The sequence below is a fragment of the Scyliorhinus torazame genome, chromosome 2, assembly GCF_047496885.1.
Source record: "Scyliorhinus torazame isolate Kashiwa2021f chromosome 2, sScyTor2.1, whole genome shotgun sequence".
Lineage (NCBI taxonomy): Eukaryota > Metazoa > Chordata > Chondrichthyes > Carcharhiniformes > Scyliorhinidae > Scyliorhinus > Scyliorhinus torazame.
The window spans coordinates 66,834,973-66,851,639 of record NC_092708.1 but is presented as its reverse complement, the minus strand read 5'-3'; the positions used below and the strand labels follow the sequence as shown (position 1 = coordinate 66,851,639).

Genomic DNA, 16,667 nt, shown 5'->3' with positions numbered 1-16,667 from the left:
GGAAGCTCCAGTGAACCCCGACCTTCCCCTGCTTTCTAAGTGTCCTGCATTAGGACAACATTGTAGTGGGCAAACAATCCCCAGGAGGGGCTGAGGAAAATAACTACAGTAACTTGGAGGGCCGGAGATGTGATAGAAAGTCTGCCAATCCCATTATTTTCCATTCTCTACTCAGAAATATTTGAATACTCAGGTAACGAATAAGCTTCAATAGCATATTTGGTCCAATAATGTCAATCTTATTGAGAAATGATAAATTGATCTTTGAAATAGCAATGTATAAATTTATTTTAGGGGACAGCACGGTGATGCAGTGGTTAGCACTGCTGCCTCACGACACTAAGGATCCAGGTTTGATCCTGGCCCCGGGTCACAGTCCATGTGGATTTTGCAGATTCTCCCCATGTATGCGTGGGTCTCACCCCAACAACTCAAAGATGTGCAGGGTGGATGGATTGACCACACTAAATTAGCCATTAATTGGAGAAAAAAAATTGGGTACTTTAAATAAAAAATATATATTTTCTTCCCAATTTCTAACCCTCAATCTGAACACATTGATTTATGCTGTGTTATAGTATCCTCGGGATGACAGGCACCACAGCGAAACAGTTTTTTTCCTCTGTGAGCATAAACAATAAATGACAATAGGTTTATTTGTAATGAGCAAGTGCCATCACAGCAAAATGTATTTCTACGCACACCCATTATGCACAAACAGGTAATTTCCAATAGAAACTGCTTGATTGCTTCCAGGATTTCTTCCCTCCATAACCCAAGGTTGTACAAGCCAAAAGCCAAATGTAATTATTATTGTTATTATATGCTGGCATATACCAGCAAGCTCTGCGTTTCTCCTACAATATATTTCTGACTTCAGGAAAGGCTCCCCAAAAGGCGGCACGTTGTGCAGTGGTTAGCACTTGGACTACGGCGTTGAGGACCCGGGTTCGAATCCCGGCTCTGGATCACTGACTGTGTGGAGTTTGCACATTCTCCGCGTGTCTGCGTGGGTTTTACCCCGACAACCCAAAGATGTGCAGGTGAGGTGGATTGGCCACGCTAAATTGCCCCTTAATTAAAAAAATAATAATTGGGTCCTCTAAATTTATTTATAAAAAAGGAAAGGCTCCCTAAAATACATTTCACAAAAAACACTGATATACAGAATAGATTCTCTCTGTAGTGCATCTGAATTCCAAAGTCTCAGAAATGTATCTAACAGAGTGTTCTATTGAATTACCCAAATATTGCAGGTTCTTAACAATCTTTGACGTCATATTATTTACAACTGTTTTATTCATCTGCTAATATATTTTTAATCTACAATCCATTGAAACATATAATCATAGAAACATAGAGGAGTGAAGGAGACCAATTCAAACCATTATGTCTGTGTCAGCTCTTTGAAAGCTCCAAACGTTCCACACTCAAGGAACTTTATTATTTAAAGTCAAGTTCCTTTTCCCCTCACACCAAGCAATATCTGACTGAAATATGTGAAAGCTTTGGATGATTGTAAAGTTCATCGAAACTGCAGTTACCTGGACCATGTGAATGAAATCAAACTTTCTGCTTTCCTTCCTCTCCTTGTTTTGCTTTTCATATTCTTCTGAGCGCATCTGCTTCCAAGTGAAGGAGATGTTAAGTCCTTGAGTCTTTTCTTTCACAAGATCTGCAACAAAGGAAGATTTAGAAGGTAGTTCTTTGTGTTCATTAAATGATTGGAAACACAATCTTTTTGTTTGCTGTTTTGTCATACCTAGTCTCTTGAAAGACATTGTTGACTGGTTAGAAGTGGCCAGTTAGTGTCAAGCTGAGGGGAAATTGCACAGATATAAACATTGTGCTTTTATTTTCACATTTCAGCATATCACACTTACTGATGAAAATTTATCGATGGGTCAAATTGTACACATCATCAATCAGTAAGTCTAATGGAAATTGCTGGAATCCTTCATTTGTTTATATTCTTTCCTGGGATGTGGAAAGAACCAGCAGGACCTACATTCGCTGCCCATCCCTACTTGTCCTGAGTAAGTGGTGGTGAACCACCTTCTTGAACCGCTGTGGTATTGATACACCTAGGCTGCTGGTAGGGAGGGATTTTCCAGACGTTTGACCCAGAATCAGTGCAGGAACAATTGTTAGGAAAACAAAGATGTTTTTAAAGGATTTATATTTGTATTTGTAGACGTTAGAAATAAGGGCTGGATTCTCCGATTTTGAGGCTATGTCTGGAGGAAGTGTCTTGGTTTAAAATGAAAAAGTTGGCGGGGCCCTCCCACTGATGCTCCGCCCAGTGGGGGGCTGGCAGGCAAGCCACATATACCTTCTAGCTTTACCTGCAGATATGGATGGAGATTTGCTGGGCCCGTGGCTGTGCAAGTGCATGGCGGCTTCCTGCGGAGGCTGCGCAGTACAACATGGTGCCGACCATACGCAGACCCGGCCTGCCAGATAGTGCCCTCCTGTAACCCCCCTCACTACCCCTGCCTGGATCACCCCCCACCAGTCTCCACAGCCCTGGGTGAAGCCCTCTCGGCCAGCGGAATGGCTCACCTTTCGACTGTGGTGGCGCTGGACACAGTCTGCAGCTGCCACGCGAGCTCCCCAAAAACTGTGAGGACATGTGACCAACGCCATCTGGGAGTCAGCTAATCGAAGGCGGAGAATCAGGGAGGGTTTCAGGTGACATCCTGAGTGATTATGCCGTTTTTGATGGGGCAGAGCATCCGTAATACGGCACCTCCCCCGATTTCGGTGAAAAAGTGGATTCTCCGGCCAATCGCCGAATTAAATTTCGGAGTCGGCAATCGGAGAATCCCGCCCAAGGTATAGTTTTAAATGCTGTTCGGAAAACAAAGGTAGTTTTAAGGGATTTATATCTGCATTGGTAAACATTAGGAATATGGAATAGTAAAGTGAGTTTAACTTAATGTTTCTGTGTCTGGAAAGGTAAAACCTACAGATAGGTTCATGCTGGACAAAGGTGTTTCTTTGTGTGTTAAGTACCTACTGTATTTTTATTGTGCTTAATGAGGGCTATGCCATGAAGAATAAATAAAAGGCATGTGGTGTTGCTTCACAAATGGGGCCTTGTGAGATAGAGAAGCTTTTAAGTTTTAGTTCAGCTAATTTGATTGCAGTTGAAGACGGTAGTGACAGAGAAGAGCTCTCACAGCTCTGTGAGAAGTCGTTTATTCAGAAGGCTAGAGAGGAAACACATCGCTCAGCTTTGCTGGAAGAAAAGACATAACATGGAGCAATAATGAAGAAAACATGTGCATAGATCTGAAGAGTGGCTAGTTAGGGAAACTAGAGAAATGAAAAGAAGTTTCCAAGAAGTCTGAGTTTAAATATACTTGAACAGAGCACTGTTCAGTAAAGACAGACAGAGCTGAGAAGAAGGCTGAAATGCCAAAAGATATCTGAAGTGATTTTCAGGTTTGGTGAGATTTTACTACAGCCTGTGGACTGTGAGTTGAAATAATGATGGAAAATGATGGCTGGATCTCAGAGTTTGTGTAAAAACAGTCAAAACAAAGGACGTGATGTAAAATCGTGGACTGAATTTGTTGTTAAAAGTGGAGCAGAAGCTTTGTTTAAAAGAGTCATTTGAAAAACCTGGGGCGAAATTCTCCCGAAATAGCGCGATGTCCGCCGACCGGCACCCAAAACGGTGCCAATCAGACGGGCATCGCGCCGCCCCAAAGGTGCGGAATGTTCCGCACCTTTGGGGGCCGAGCCCCAACATTGGGGGGCTAGGCCGACGCCGGAGGAATTTCCGCCCCGCCAGCTGGCGGTAACGGCCTTTGTTGCCCCGCCAGCTGACGCGGAAATGACATGTCGGGGCGGCGCATGCGCGGGAGCATCAGCGGCCACTGACAGTTTCCCGCGCATGCGCAGTGGAGGGAGTCTCTTCCGCCTCTGCCATGGTGGAGGCCGTGGCGGAGGCGGAAGGGAAAGAGTGCCCCCACAGCACAGGCCCGCCCGCGGATCGGTGGGCCCCGATTGCGGGCCAGGCCACCGTGGGGGCACCCCCCGGGGTCAGATCACGCCCCCCCCAGGACCCCGGAGCCCGCCGACGCCGCCTTGTCCCGCCGGTAAATAGGTGCTTTAATTTACGCCGGTGGGACAGGGAATTTATCGGCGGGACTTCGGCCCATTCGGGCCGGAGAATCGAGCGGGGGGGCCCGCCAACCGGCGCGATTCCCGTCCCCGCCCCTGGTCTGGATTTTTGAAGGCAAACTGCGAAGAGAAATCACTTTTATGAGAAAAGTGTGTTTTGGGAGTGGAGTTTGGAAACTCTCATGTGGCAATCATGCAGGGGGAATTCTGAGGAGAAATCACGGACACTAACTTGTGTTCAGAGTAGAGCGTGTATTTAAATACAGTCATCTTATGTGCTTAAAAGGAACTTGATGTTTTAATCAGACCACTGTATCTTAAGGTGTATTTTGTAATCTATATCAATTCTAAAACCTTTGCATAATTTTTCAGCTAAAGCGGGAGTAAAGGAGCAGTGTATTATAATTATGTTTAATGAATGTTTCTTTGTTAAAACTAATTAGCAGTCCTGTGACTCGGGTTCCTCCAAGTAATAGAACAAGTAAATGTTATGGGGCGTGATTTAATGGAAAAAAACAGAGTCCCATTTTGGGTGTGTTTCGTGGGTTTTTTCCAGCTCTTGAAGTGCTAAGAATAACCTTGCTATTGTATGGGACTCTGATTTATATTTGGGCCTAGGCGAAGAATGCATCGCCAAGGCCGTACTTAAACTCATTTCCTGCACTGGCGCCCTAATCTTTCAGCCCCCCATGGCCTCCGTACCCTCCAATGTCTCAGTTTACCAATCCGTGGGTCCTCAAGGCCCCCCCCCCACACCTCACCTGATAAGGTCTGGGCAGCTGTGGTCCAGATTCTCGGCACGGGCAACCTGGCACCTTTATACTGCTAGCCTGTCACCCTGGCAGTGTCCATGTCTACCTGGCAGTGCCACCAGAGCAACGTGACAAGGTGCCACTACCAGGATCCCAGGCTGTCAGTGTCAAGGTTCCTGGGTAGCAATGGGAGTGCCAGCACACCACCCTACCTAGAGGTCGAACACCTAAGGGCCTCTGATGGCCTAGCCCCCCCAAACTAGCAGAGCTGGGTTAGCAACTGGTGGGTCTTGGAAGGTAGAAAATCTTTTGACTTTAGTTTTTAGCTGAATTTGTTTGCAATTGGAGACAGGTCACGAGGGAGTGAAGATCTCTCAACTCTGACAGGACAGGAGCTGCAAAGAGGCAGGCTTGCCAAAGAACTAATAAATGCCCAGGTAACCAGGGAATGGGTTAGAATTAATGTTTTAAGAAAGCTGGAGATAAGATAACAGAGACCACGGTATTGTTCAGGAGAATTCAAGAGAAACTTTCTGAATTAAACAGACAGATACTGAAGTTAAAAACTCACCACTATTCTTAGAATTCCCCCGATACCAAAAAGGGCCAAAATTCTAAATGGTGAACAGGGATTCTCACTCCCTGACTCCGATGCAGGCTTCGTTGGGTGCTATTCAGGTCAAACTATATTTTCAAGTTAACCCCCGGTATAATCCATATCTTCACCAAAGATTTCATCTACTTACCACTTAGTAGCATTGATCCTGAGTCCCGCATTGCTAAGTAAGTAAAGTAGACTTTGGAGTAAATACTATTTCAGGTTAAAATTTTAAGTTATTTTATTATTATATATATATTTTTTTAAAAGATGCAATTACTGTCTTTACAGAAAAGTAAAAAGATCTTGTTTCTGGATCCTTCTGGTTGGTTGAAGGGACCTTCAGGCCCAACTTGACAATCAATATTCTTTAAAGTCTGGTCTTCTTTCGATGTATTCACTGGTGAGCTCGGTTGCTGTGTCCTATCTTTCACATGTACCGAGCTGTGAGAGCTGGCTCTGCTGGCTATCTCTGAGCTGACTCTGCCTCCTCTTTAAATTCTAGTCTTCCTTAGATGTATCAGCTGTTTTAGCTCGGCTGCTATGCCTTATCTTTCCCATGTCCGTGCTGACTGTAAGCTGACTCTGCTTGCTTCTCTTGTTCTTTCCATGCTTCTCTCTCTCTCTCTGAGTTCTGGTAGTTTCTACTCTGGTCTCTGGGTTTATATTCTCTTTCTAACAGTTATTACGTTTTTATGGCTTTATTGTAAAGTAACTTTTATTTCACTTTGATTGTAAAAGGTATCTTTAATCTAAATTTTTCTAACACGACTAAGTATTCATTTTGGGCATGGCCTCAGCCCTCAGACCTGATTACGTTGTCCTTTGCGATGTTCAAAATGCTTTGATTTCAAGAGGGGTGTGAATCTTGGTTCTTGTCATTTCTATAGTTTTATTTTCCAATTTCCCCAGCTCATAATTTTGAGCTTGATATTGGCTTTAAATTATGTTTCTCGTAGACTGATAGTCTCCAGTTTTCTTTAATTTACTTGGTGTTAGCAGAGCTTCACACCTAGAATTGTCACCAAATTCATTCTTTTCTATCTGCTGATTTTACTTCAATGAAGGTGTGAATCATTGCTTTTAGCGTAATGCTAAAAATCCACTTGGTTATAACTTGAAAGGTTTACATTTATCACCTAACTCAAGTGAAACCCTCATCCATGCTTTTCCAGATGCTTACTAAGATGGTTAATTTCAATGAAGGTGTGAACCATTGTTTTTAGCCTCATACAAAAATCCTGTTTTGTTTAGTTTGCTAAGCTTGCTTAACCAAGGCTATCTGCATTTTACAATCCTGCTCGTTGCAGCTGCTGTTAACCCTTTGTGGGATCTTGCCCTGTAGTCTCTCATGTTTCTCTCAGACCAGATATTGCCAGACTTCCATGTTTCAAATGATACATCTTTCCATATTTTCAATTACAATACAGTAACTAGATTTAAAGTGGGAAATCAGACTTCAGGGGTAAATCAAAAGGTTGATTCAACCTTAACAGAGCATGGGAATCAATAGTTAAATAAATTATGAACTGCTTGTAGAAATCTTATGGGAAAGTAGTAAAATCTGGATATTGATTTGTTGTTAAAAGTGGAGTGGAAGCTTTGTTAAAAAGAATCATTTGAAAAATGAGGACTAGATTTTGGATTGAAAGCATTATTGTGAAAGGAGATTTTAAAGCACATTTTTGGAATGAAGTTTGGAACTTCTCATGTGACAATCATCTGGGTGGATTCTGAAGAGAGAAATCCACAGATATACACTTGTGGTTCAGAGTGGAGAGTGTATTTGACCACTGCCACCTGGTGTGTTTAAAGGGATGTTGTGTTACTAAGATCTTTGTAGCTGTTATGAAGATCTTGGGACAGAAACAGTTATATATTCAGCTGGAAATGTTTAGAATTAGAACTGTTGGAGCTGACATGGATCCTCCATTACTTGTTCCTATCAGACTCCGTTTGCAAAATGCACAATGCAATTTTCAATACAGCTGATAGTTAAAATCCCTATCATTATCTTATGTACCCACTCTCAGTGTCTACCAATATGATTCAGCCTGCTAATAGAAAGACTCATAATTAGTTTTATTACCCTGAGTTGGACTATTTTCATTTTCTGATTTGCTTTCTTATTTTAAGTATAAGAGAACCCACACATCAGTTGTCATAACTATAGAATCAGATTTTTGTTTTAAATGAGTACAGTACAACATGTATAATTGGTCAACACAAATATTACAATTCAATATCATTATAGGATTTTAAGTCTGGAGATAACAATTCACTATAAGAGCTCAGTGACGCACTTTACAGTATCAGCATGGCAAACAGTGATTTACTAGAACACTGATATCAGTTTCCTTTTCAGATCTCTATATTCCATACATGCTAACACAAAATTACACTGTATTAATAAAAACATACGAAGTAGACATTAGATAACATGGAGTCAAGAAGATACTGAATTCTATAAGTATTGCGATACCATGGTTATATGGTTTATTTGAGCTCTTTAATCCTCATTAATATAAAATGTGACTAGACAATATGTGTTTGACATTTAAGCCAGGCCTTTAAATAAGCTGTTCATTTTTTTAGATGTTACCTTGGGCCTAGTTCACAAAAAGCCCTATTCAGTAGAACTGAACGCTGCTTTCATTCATTGTGTTGATACCATAAACATTAAGTTATCTGGTCAATGCAAGCCCACATTCCTACATCCTGTTGTTTCTTCATAGCCCTACGAATTCTTTTCCCTTTTCAAGTGTTTCTCCAATTCCATTTTGGAAGTTTCTATTCAATTTCCTTCAAATGTCCTATCAAACAGTAAATTCCAGAACACAAGTTGTTATGTGAAAAAAGGTTATGAAGTGGATGCGTGTGGAGGACTAACTGAGCGTCCAAGAAATAATTGGAAGCTGGTTGTTCCTGACTTTCCTTTGCAAAATTCCATCATTCCTGCAGGAAGACACTGCTGCCATACTTCTGACCAGCTCCAAAACAGGGAATAAACTGATTTTGATCCTTAGTTTTCATTTCAAAGTTTTAACGCTCCTCACAGAATAACATTGTGCTCTCACCATATGTTTTTTTAATGTTTTGTTGCAATTGATTATACATGGTTTCAGTCCAGTGAGTGCAATGCAAAACCTCATCCAAAACAACAATATTAACCTAATAATCATGGACATAATTATAGAAGATTATCACTCACAAACAATTCACTTATTTTTGCCAAAAAGGGTTACAGTCATTTCACATTGGTTACAACAAACAGCTGGTTCTATGATCAGTAACACATGGGACGGTATTCTGCCAACCTGTCTGGTGGGTTTGGTGGCAGGTGGGTGCAAATAATGTGGCAAGAGCCAAAAAGTCGGAAAACCGCTGGCATAAAATTACATTGCAATTCTACCAATGGCACATTAATGGCAGGTCAGTCATCCCACTGGCAGGTGGTGCAAACACCATTTGCACCTCATGAATACCTGATAACACAGCTGCCCACCTGAATACTGTCGGGACTTCTGATCTTACGTCATGCCGGCGTCAACCCCGATTGCGCAAGAGAGGCAGGCATAAGGCAGTCCTCAATTTGCAAGAGACTTTGAGGTGAGTATAACAAAACCTTTCTGCCATCGTGCTGCACTGCTCCTGCTCTGCCATTCACCACTCTGCCTGGGCAGACCGGTTCCTGCCCTTCATCTCCATGTGGAGTTGATATACATGGATAGCACTGTGCTGCTTGACCATAGACAATGCTATGGCACTGTCTCAGTTCAGTACTGTGCCTGGGGTTGGGGAGTACACCCTCACCACCCCCCTCCCCCCCCCCTCCTTCCCAGCGAAACACACCTCTATCTATTTGGACAGCACTGTGCAGTAAAACAGATGCAACCACTACACGAAATGTCCAAGGTTTGACCAGGGGTTGGTGTACGAGGTGAAGCAGGGGGGGGTTTTGGTGGTGGAGGGGTGATTGGTGGCCTGAAGAACGCAAGGTGGGCAATGTAAAAGGAGGGCTGTGCAAGAAACCTGCAGAGGGAAGAGTCTCGCAATGGCACGCCGAGGCGTAAGGAGGTGGATGAAGAACACAAACAATGGAAGACAGAGGGAAGCCCAATGGGGGGAAGATGAACCCTTACAAGCCTGCCTAAACAGCTTACAAACAAGGGGGTCAAAGGAGTGCCACATAATTTACAGAGAGGAGATGGATGAAAACTCCAGAGGCGGTGGGTAGAGGTTCAGGTGGGATATGGGTGCTTCAGAGATGGTGGGATTGCAGCAAAGGTGGTTGAATCCAGAAACATCCATCTTCTTGAAGCTGCGAGCCTTTCCTCCCTGCATGGACTGGTGAAGACAGGTGAGTTGGAGAGAGTGATATGAGTGTGCTGGACTGGCTTTTAAATATGGCGTCAGGTCCTTTGAACCCATCATCTAAGGTGGGTGGACTAATCAGCTGTCATCCCACCGGGAGATTCCGAGGGGAACACGCCTGTGCATAATTAATGATGTTCCAAGCACAGAATGTGGCCCCGGATCCCATCATTCTGGTCGGCGGGAAAGGCACCGCTGGACCTGCCCACCACCCCACTGAGTCTCCGAAACAGAGAATTCCACCCCATGGTCACAACAGGAAACAGATAAAAGATGAGTTAATGGCTGAAACAAATGAAAACCCATGGTGCATAAAAACATTGAAGTTTAATCAATACCTTTGTATTTGGTGATTTGGTGTGGATTTGGCTCCACCACTTCATTGTGAATAGAAAGGCCAGGATGTTTGGATTGAATTTTGCCAAGAATTTTAATGTCCACTTCACCTGAATGAAAAACACAACATTTCTGTCCATGAATTCATTACAGCACATTTTCAATGCAAGTAGATCAGCTGCATTGAATCTGATAGGATTCACTTGTTTTAAATTTCAAAAGTTCAGAGCAATTCTAATCAATTTGCACTCATCTGACAGCAATGTACTTTTGCAAAAACACAACAAGCTAAATGTATTTTTATTGACTTATCCAATTCACTCAAAGACTATTTTTCATTTTAATTTCAGATCATACATATTAGGTGAATAATAATCAGCGGAGATTGAAACGACTCTGATATTAATTGAACAGTTGAGATAGCTGACGAGATAAGGGAATGGAGTCAATCCCTGGGTCGGGATTCTCCGGAATCCCGGACAAACGTTGACGCCGGCGTAAACACTCGAGTGGTTTTTGCCGGGGTCAACGGGCCTCCTGGCCCAGCAACTAGCCGCTGTTCAGAGGGCTAGCACGGCGCCAGAGAGCTGCGCGCTGCTCTGGCGGCGAAAGGAGGCCCTGCATGCGAGCGACGGTCGTCTCCACGCCGGCGCATGCGCGTAGGTGCCATCTCTGCTCCGGCGTGGAGCAACATGGCGCAGACTATACAGTGGGCCACGCGGACGGAGGCAGGCCCCCTCCAGATCGTGGCTGCCCGCCGATTGGATGGCCCCGATCGGGGGCCTGGACCCCGTTCAGGCCCACCCTGGAGTCAGATCCCCCCGCCCCCTTCATCAGGACGCCCACAGCGGCGCCGGGTCTGTGCTCCCGACGGGTGGTACCAGGTTAGAACCATGCCGGCGGGTGTTTGGCCCGTCGCCCGCGGAGAATCGCTGCGGGGACCTATTTCAGCGGCCTCTGACCGGCGCCGCGGCGACCGCGCGGGCGTGATTAGCGCTGATTCTCCCGTCCCCAGAGATTCGTCAGCCCAGCGTCGTAGCATCATGGTGGGAATTTCCCGCGCCCCCGGCAATTCTCCAACCAGGGGTGGGCTCGGAGAATCCCACCCCATGTGTACAGCGCTCCTTTCTAACCTCGGGTAGGATTCTCCGAGAATCGGCTGGGGGGGGGGGGCGGGGGCGTACCGGCGTTAAGGAGTAGCGTGAACCACTCCGGCGTCGGGCCGCCCGGGAGATGTGGAACCCTCCGCACCTCCTGGGGCTCGGCCGGCGCTGGAGTGGTTGGCGCATTGTCAATCGCCACCGAAGAGCCTACGCCGGCCGGCGCGAGTTGCCGCATGCGCAGCAGCACCAGCATGTTCTGCCGCATGCGCAGAACTGTTGCTGTGTTTCCTGCGCATGCTCAGGGGGTTTCTTCCCTGCTCAGATCATCGTGGAGCTTTACAGAGGCCGGGGCAGAGGGAAACAGTGCCCCCACGGCACAGGCCCTCCCGCAGATCGGTGGGCTCCGATCACGGGCCAGGCCACCGTGGGGGCCGCCCCCGGGGCCGGCTCCTCCTGCGCCCCTCCCCGAGGACTCCGCAGGCCGCTCTCAAAGCCAGGTCCCATCAGTATGGACCTGGTCGAATCCACGTCGGCGGGACTGGCCGAAAATGGGCAGCCGCTCGGCCGATCGGGGCCGGGAGAATCCCCAGGGGGACATCTGCCAACGGCCTCCGACCGTCCCTGCCCCGCCCAAAAACCGGCGCCGGAGAATTCGAGAATCCCGCTCCTTATGTGTAAAAATCCCAAGAAGGGAAGATTTGCTCCTGGAACCAGCCATGGGGGATTATACCAAGGTAAATAAGAAAAGTAAAATGAGGAGGACATCTAGATATTGGTGACCTTATGTAACATACTTTATGATAATGTGTGGGATTCTCCGTTGCCCGACGCTGATATCGTAATCGGCGATCGGTTGGAGAATCCCTTTTTATGGCCGAACCGGGGTCGGAGCATCCCAAAACATGCTCCGCCCCGATGGGTCGAGTTCACAACGGTGTGGATCCCTTGTGCTCTCTGTTTTCATCAACCTCACGTGGTGGCTCGGACTGTGTCCTATCTAGAACCTATCTATCTCTGTCATAAAGACACTCAGTGATTTAAACCTATCTATCTTTGTCAGAAAGATACTCAGTGATTTAAACCTATCTAGAACCTATGTATCTCTGTCTTAAAGACATTCTGTGATTTGGCCTCATAAGCCTTCTGCGGCAAAGAGTTCCACAGATTCATCACCCTCTGGCTGAAGAAATTCCTCCTCATCTTTAGTTTAAAGGATTGTCCCTTTAGTCTGAGATTGAGTCCTCTGGTCCTAGTTTTTCCTACAAGTGGAAACACCCTCTCCACGACCACTCTATCCAGGCCTCGCAGTATCCTGTAAGTTTCAATAAGATCCTCCCTCATCTTTCTAAACTCCAACGGGTACAGCCCCAGAATCCTCAACCGTTCCTCATACGACAAGCTCTTCATTCCAGGGATCATTCTTGTAAATCCCCTCTGGACCTATTCCAAGGCCAGCACATTTTTCCTGAGATGCAGGCCCCAAACTGTTCACATTACTCCAAATGGGATCTGACCAGAGCATTATACAGACTCAGAAGTACTTCCCTCGACTTGTATTCTAGCCCTCTCAACATGAATGCTAACATTTCATTTGCCTTCCTAACTGCCGATTGAACCTGCACATTAACCTTGTGAGAATCATGAACAAGGAGCAAAATTCTCCATCCCGCCCCGCCACATTTCTGCCCCGACCCGCCGGCGGGATGCTCCGTTACACCGGCCGGTCAATGGGGTTTCCCATTGTGGGGCAGCCCCACGCCGTCGGGAAACCCCCGGGCGCCGGCAAAACGGAGACTCCCGCCGGCGGAGAATGATGCCCAAGGACTCCCAAGTCCCTGTGTGCTCTGATTTCCGAAGCCTTTTGCCATTTAAAAAATAGTCTCTGCCTCCATTTCTCCTTCCAAAGTGCATAACCTCACACATTTTCACATTGTCTTTCATCTGCCACTTCTTTGCCTACTCTCCTGTCCTTTCCAAGTCCTTCTGCAGCCCGCCTGCTCCTTCAATACTACCTGCCCGTCTATAAATCTTTGTATGATCTGCAAACTTAGCAACAGTGCCTGCAGTTCCTTCTTCCAGATCATTAATGGATATTGTGAAAAGTTGTGGTCCCAGCACAGACCCCTGAGGCACACCATTACTCACTGGCTGCCATCCTGAAAAAGACCCCTTTATCCTCACTCTCTGCCTTCTGCCAGTCAGTCAATACTCTATCCATGCCAAGATCTTACCCTTAACACCATGGGTGCTTAACTTATTTAACAGTCTCCTCTGCGTCACCTTGTCAAAGGCCTTCTGGAAATCTAAATAAATCATGTCCGCTAGTTCTCCTTTGTCTAACTTCCTTCTTACTTCCTCAAAGAACTCTGACAGATTTGTCAGGCATGACCTTCCCTTGATGAAGCCGTACCTACTCAGTCCTATTGTATCATGCATTTCCAAGTACTCTGCAATCTCATCTTTAATAATGGATGATAAAATCTTACCAATGACCGAAGTCAGGCTAACTGCCCAAAATCTATCGCCTTCTGCCTCCCTCCCTTCTTAAACAGCGGTGCTACATTCGCCACTTTCCAGTCCTCTGTGACCCTTCCTGCCTCCTGTGATTCCTGAAAGATCATGATCAATCCCTCCACAATCTCCTGAGCTATCTCTTTTAAAAGCCTGGGCTGTAGCCCATCCAGTCCAGGTGATTTATCCACCTTCAGACCTTTCAGTTTCCCCAGAACCTTCTCCTTAGTGATGGTGACTGCATTCACCTCTGCCCTCTGATTCTCCTGGAGCTCTGGCATCCCACTGGTGTCTTCCACCGTGAAGATTGATGTAAAGTAACTACTCAGTTCCACTGTCATTTCCTTGTTTCCTATTATTACTTCTCCAGTCACAGTTTACAGTGGTCCAATGTCTATTTTTGCCTCTCTCTTACTTTTTATATATTGAAAAAAACTCTTCCTGACTTCCTTTATATTACTAGCTAGCGACTAGAAAATGAGCCAATGTGACAGAAGGCAGGGAGGAGAGTCAGCTCCATGAAGCTGAAGAGTTGTCATCGGCTCCGTGCTGGGCTTGGGCTCAGAGCACCCCCAGGAGCCATTGGTAGCTCCATGCTGCTAATATCAGAGTTTCAGGAGAACCAGGAGTAGTATTAACTAGTGCAGCCAAGAAGACATGGAACAGGACTTTCCCAGGGTGTTGAGAAGTTGGGGCTTTGAAAGGGCCCTGGAACAGTTGCTGGTAGCAGCTCTCTTGGGTTGCTGGGACACAAAGGAAGCCTAAAGGCAGTGTTAGATCGGTGAAACTGGAGTGCAGGTGGCAGCTCCATGAGAAGCAGTCGTTGGCAGCAGTGTGGCTGAGGAGCTGGGATTGTGCCTCTGCTTCGATGCTGGAGGATAGCCTGGCCAACACATGAGGACAGTGTCAGTAGTAGGTTAGCTCAGATAGAAAAGAAGACCATGAAGGCTGGACAGAGGATTGTAACAAATTTGGGGGTCTGGTCTCACAGACTAGAGGGGGCTGATTTAGCTCAGTGGGCTAGACAGCTGGTCTGTGATGCAGAACAAGGACAGCAGCGTGGGTTCAATTCCCGTACCATCTGAGAATTCTGAATTCTCCCTCTGTGTACCCGAACAGGCGCCTGAATGTGGCGACTCGGGGCTTTTCACAGTAACTTCATTGCCGTGTTAATGTAAGTCTACTTGTGACAATAAAGATGATTTCTTTACATCGTGACAATCGAGTGTCAGTAATGGCGACCAGGAAATTATTGTTGATTGATGTAAAATGCTATCTGGTTCACCAATTACCTTTTGGGAAGGAAGTCTGCTCCTTACCTGCTCTGACCTACAAGTAACTCCAGACCAATAACAATAGTGGCTGGTTTAGCACAGGGCTAAATCGCTGGCTTTGAAAGCAGATCAAGGCAGGCCAGCAGCACGGTTCAATTCCCGTGCCAGCTTCCCCGAACAGGCGCTGGAATGTGGCGACTCGGGGCTTTTCACAGTAACTTCATTTGAAGCCTACATTTTCATATGATTGACTCCGAAATGCCCTCTAAAATGGCCTAGCAAGCCACTCAGTTGTATCAAAAGTTTAAAAAAATGAAATTTGACTACTGTGCATTGACCTTGGCACTTGTAGTGACAATGGCACAACTAGTTGTGCTGACCCTGCCAGGTTCTCCTTACCAACCTTGTTGGGTCTTGTGTCAAAAGTGGGGCCAGCATCTCACAGAATAGCCGAGCAATGGCCATATTTACTTTGGTAAGTACCGAATCATACCTCAAAATGTCCCAACAATCACCACCACCATCACTGGGTATCTCCTGTTCCACCGGCAAGAAAGATTCAACAAAGATGGTGGCACAGTGTTATAGAGAGGAGGGGGGTGATATGCCCTGCGAGCCCTCAACATTGACTGTTGAAGTTTCATGGCAGCAGGTCAAACATGGGCAAGAAAACCTTGTGCAGATTATAATTTCCTGCAACTCTCACGCCACTCAGCTGATTATCTGTACTCCTACATATTGAACACCAAATGGAAGAAGCACAGAGGGTGGCAAGGATGTAGAATGGACGTTGGGTGGGAGAGTTCAAGGTTCCACCAAATTCTGCCTTACAAATGTGCCCCCCTGATATACGCACCCATTCCTGTGCAGCTGTCAATGTGGCAACAGCCTCAGTATGAACCCGGTTCTCTGCCTCTCAATGGAATTGTGAACTCTCTTGTCCGGCAAGGAGAGAAGCCAGAGAGATTTGAATGTGAGAAGTGACATGTGTGAAGAGGATGGAATTAAAAAACATTTGTGGAGGATGACCTTGAGGGATGAGTATGAGGCTATGAGGAAGTAATTGAGGAGAATGGTATAACGATATGTATAGTAAAGGGTTAACGAGAGATTACATGCAAATCAGCACTAGATGGCATTACTGAGCGATCATCTCAAAGGCTGCTGGGAGAAGCTGATGGAGATTTTGATGCAGAAGGATAGTGTGAGGTTGAGTTATAGTGTAGTTTATAAATTAGAGAAATTATTGATTCCTATATAACAGATTCAGTACTATTATCGGTCACTCAGTAAAGTGTGCAAACCTAATCAAGTTAAGTAGTGTAAAATAGAGTAGTTTTGGTTTAGAACAACAAAGAACAAAGAAATGTACAGCACAGGAACAGGCCCTTCGGCCCTCCAAGCCCATGCCGACCATGCTGCCCGACTAAACTACAATCTTCTACACTTCCTGGGTCCGTATCCCTCTATTCCCATCCTATTCATGTATTTGTCAAGATGCCCCTTAAATGTCACTATCGTCCCTGCTTCCACCACCTCCTCCGGTAGCGAGTTCCAGGCACCCACTACCCTCTGCGTAAAAAACTTG

At 45.8% G+C, this 16,667-nt stretch overlaps 1 protein-coding gene across 1 annotated transcript in view; it reads right to left on the bottom strand.

Moving 5' to 3' along the window:
* LOC140388213 (histamine N-methyltransferase-like) overlaps positions 1–16,667 on the bottom strand; it is a 61,406-nt gene that overhangs the window by 20,016 nt on the left and 24,723 nt on the right. Inside the window, exons 3-4 of the mRNA XM_072472011.1 lie at positions 10,194–10,301; positions 1,545–1,675 (exon numbers count right to left, since the gene is read on the bottom strand). Of these exons, the coding sequence (XP_072328112.1) occupies positions 1,545–1,675; positions 10,194–10,301 (239 nt within the window). The remainder of the gene's footprint in view (positions 1–1,544; positions 1,676–10,193; positions 10,302–16,667) is intronic.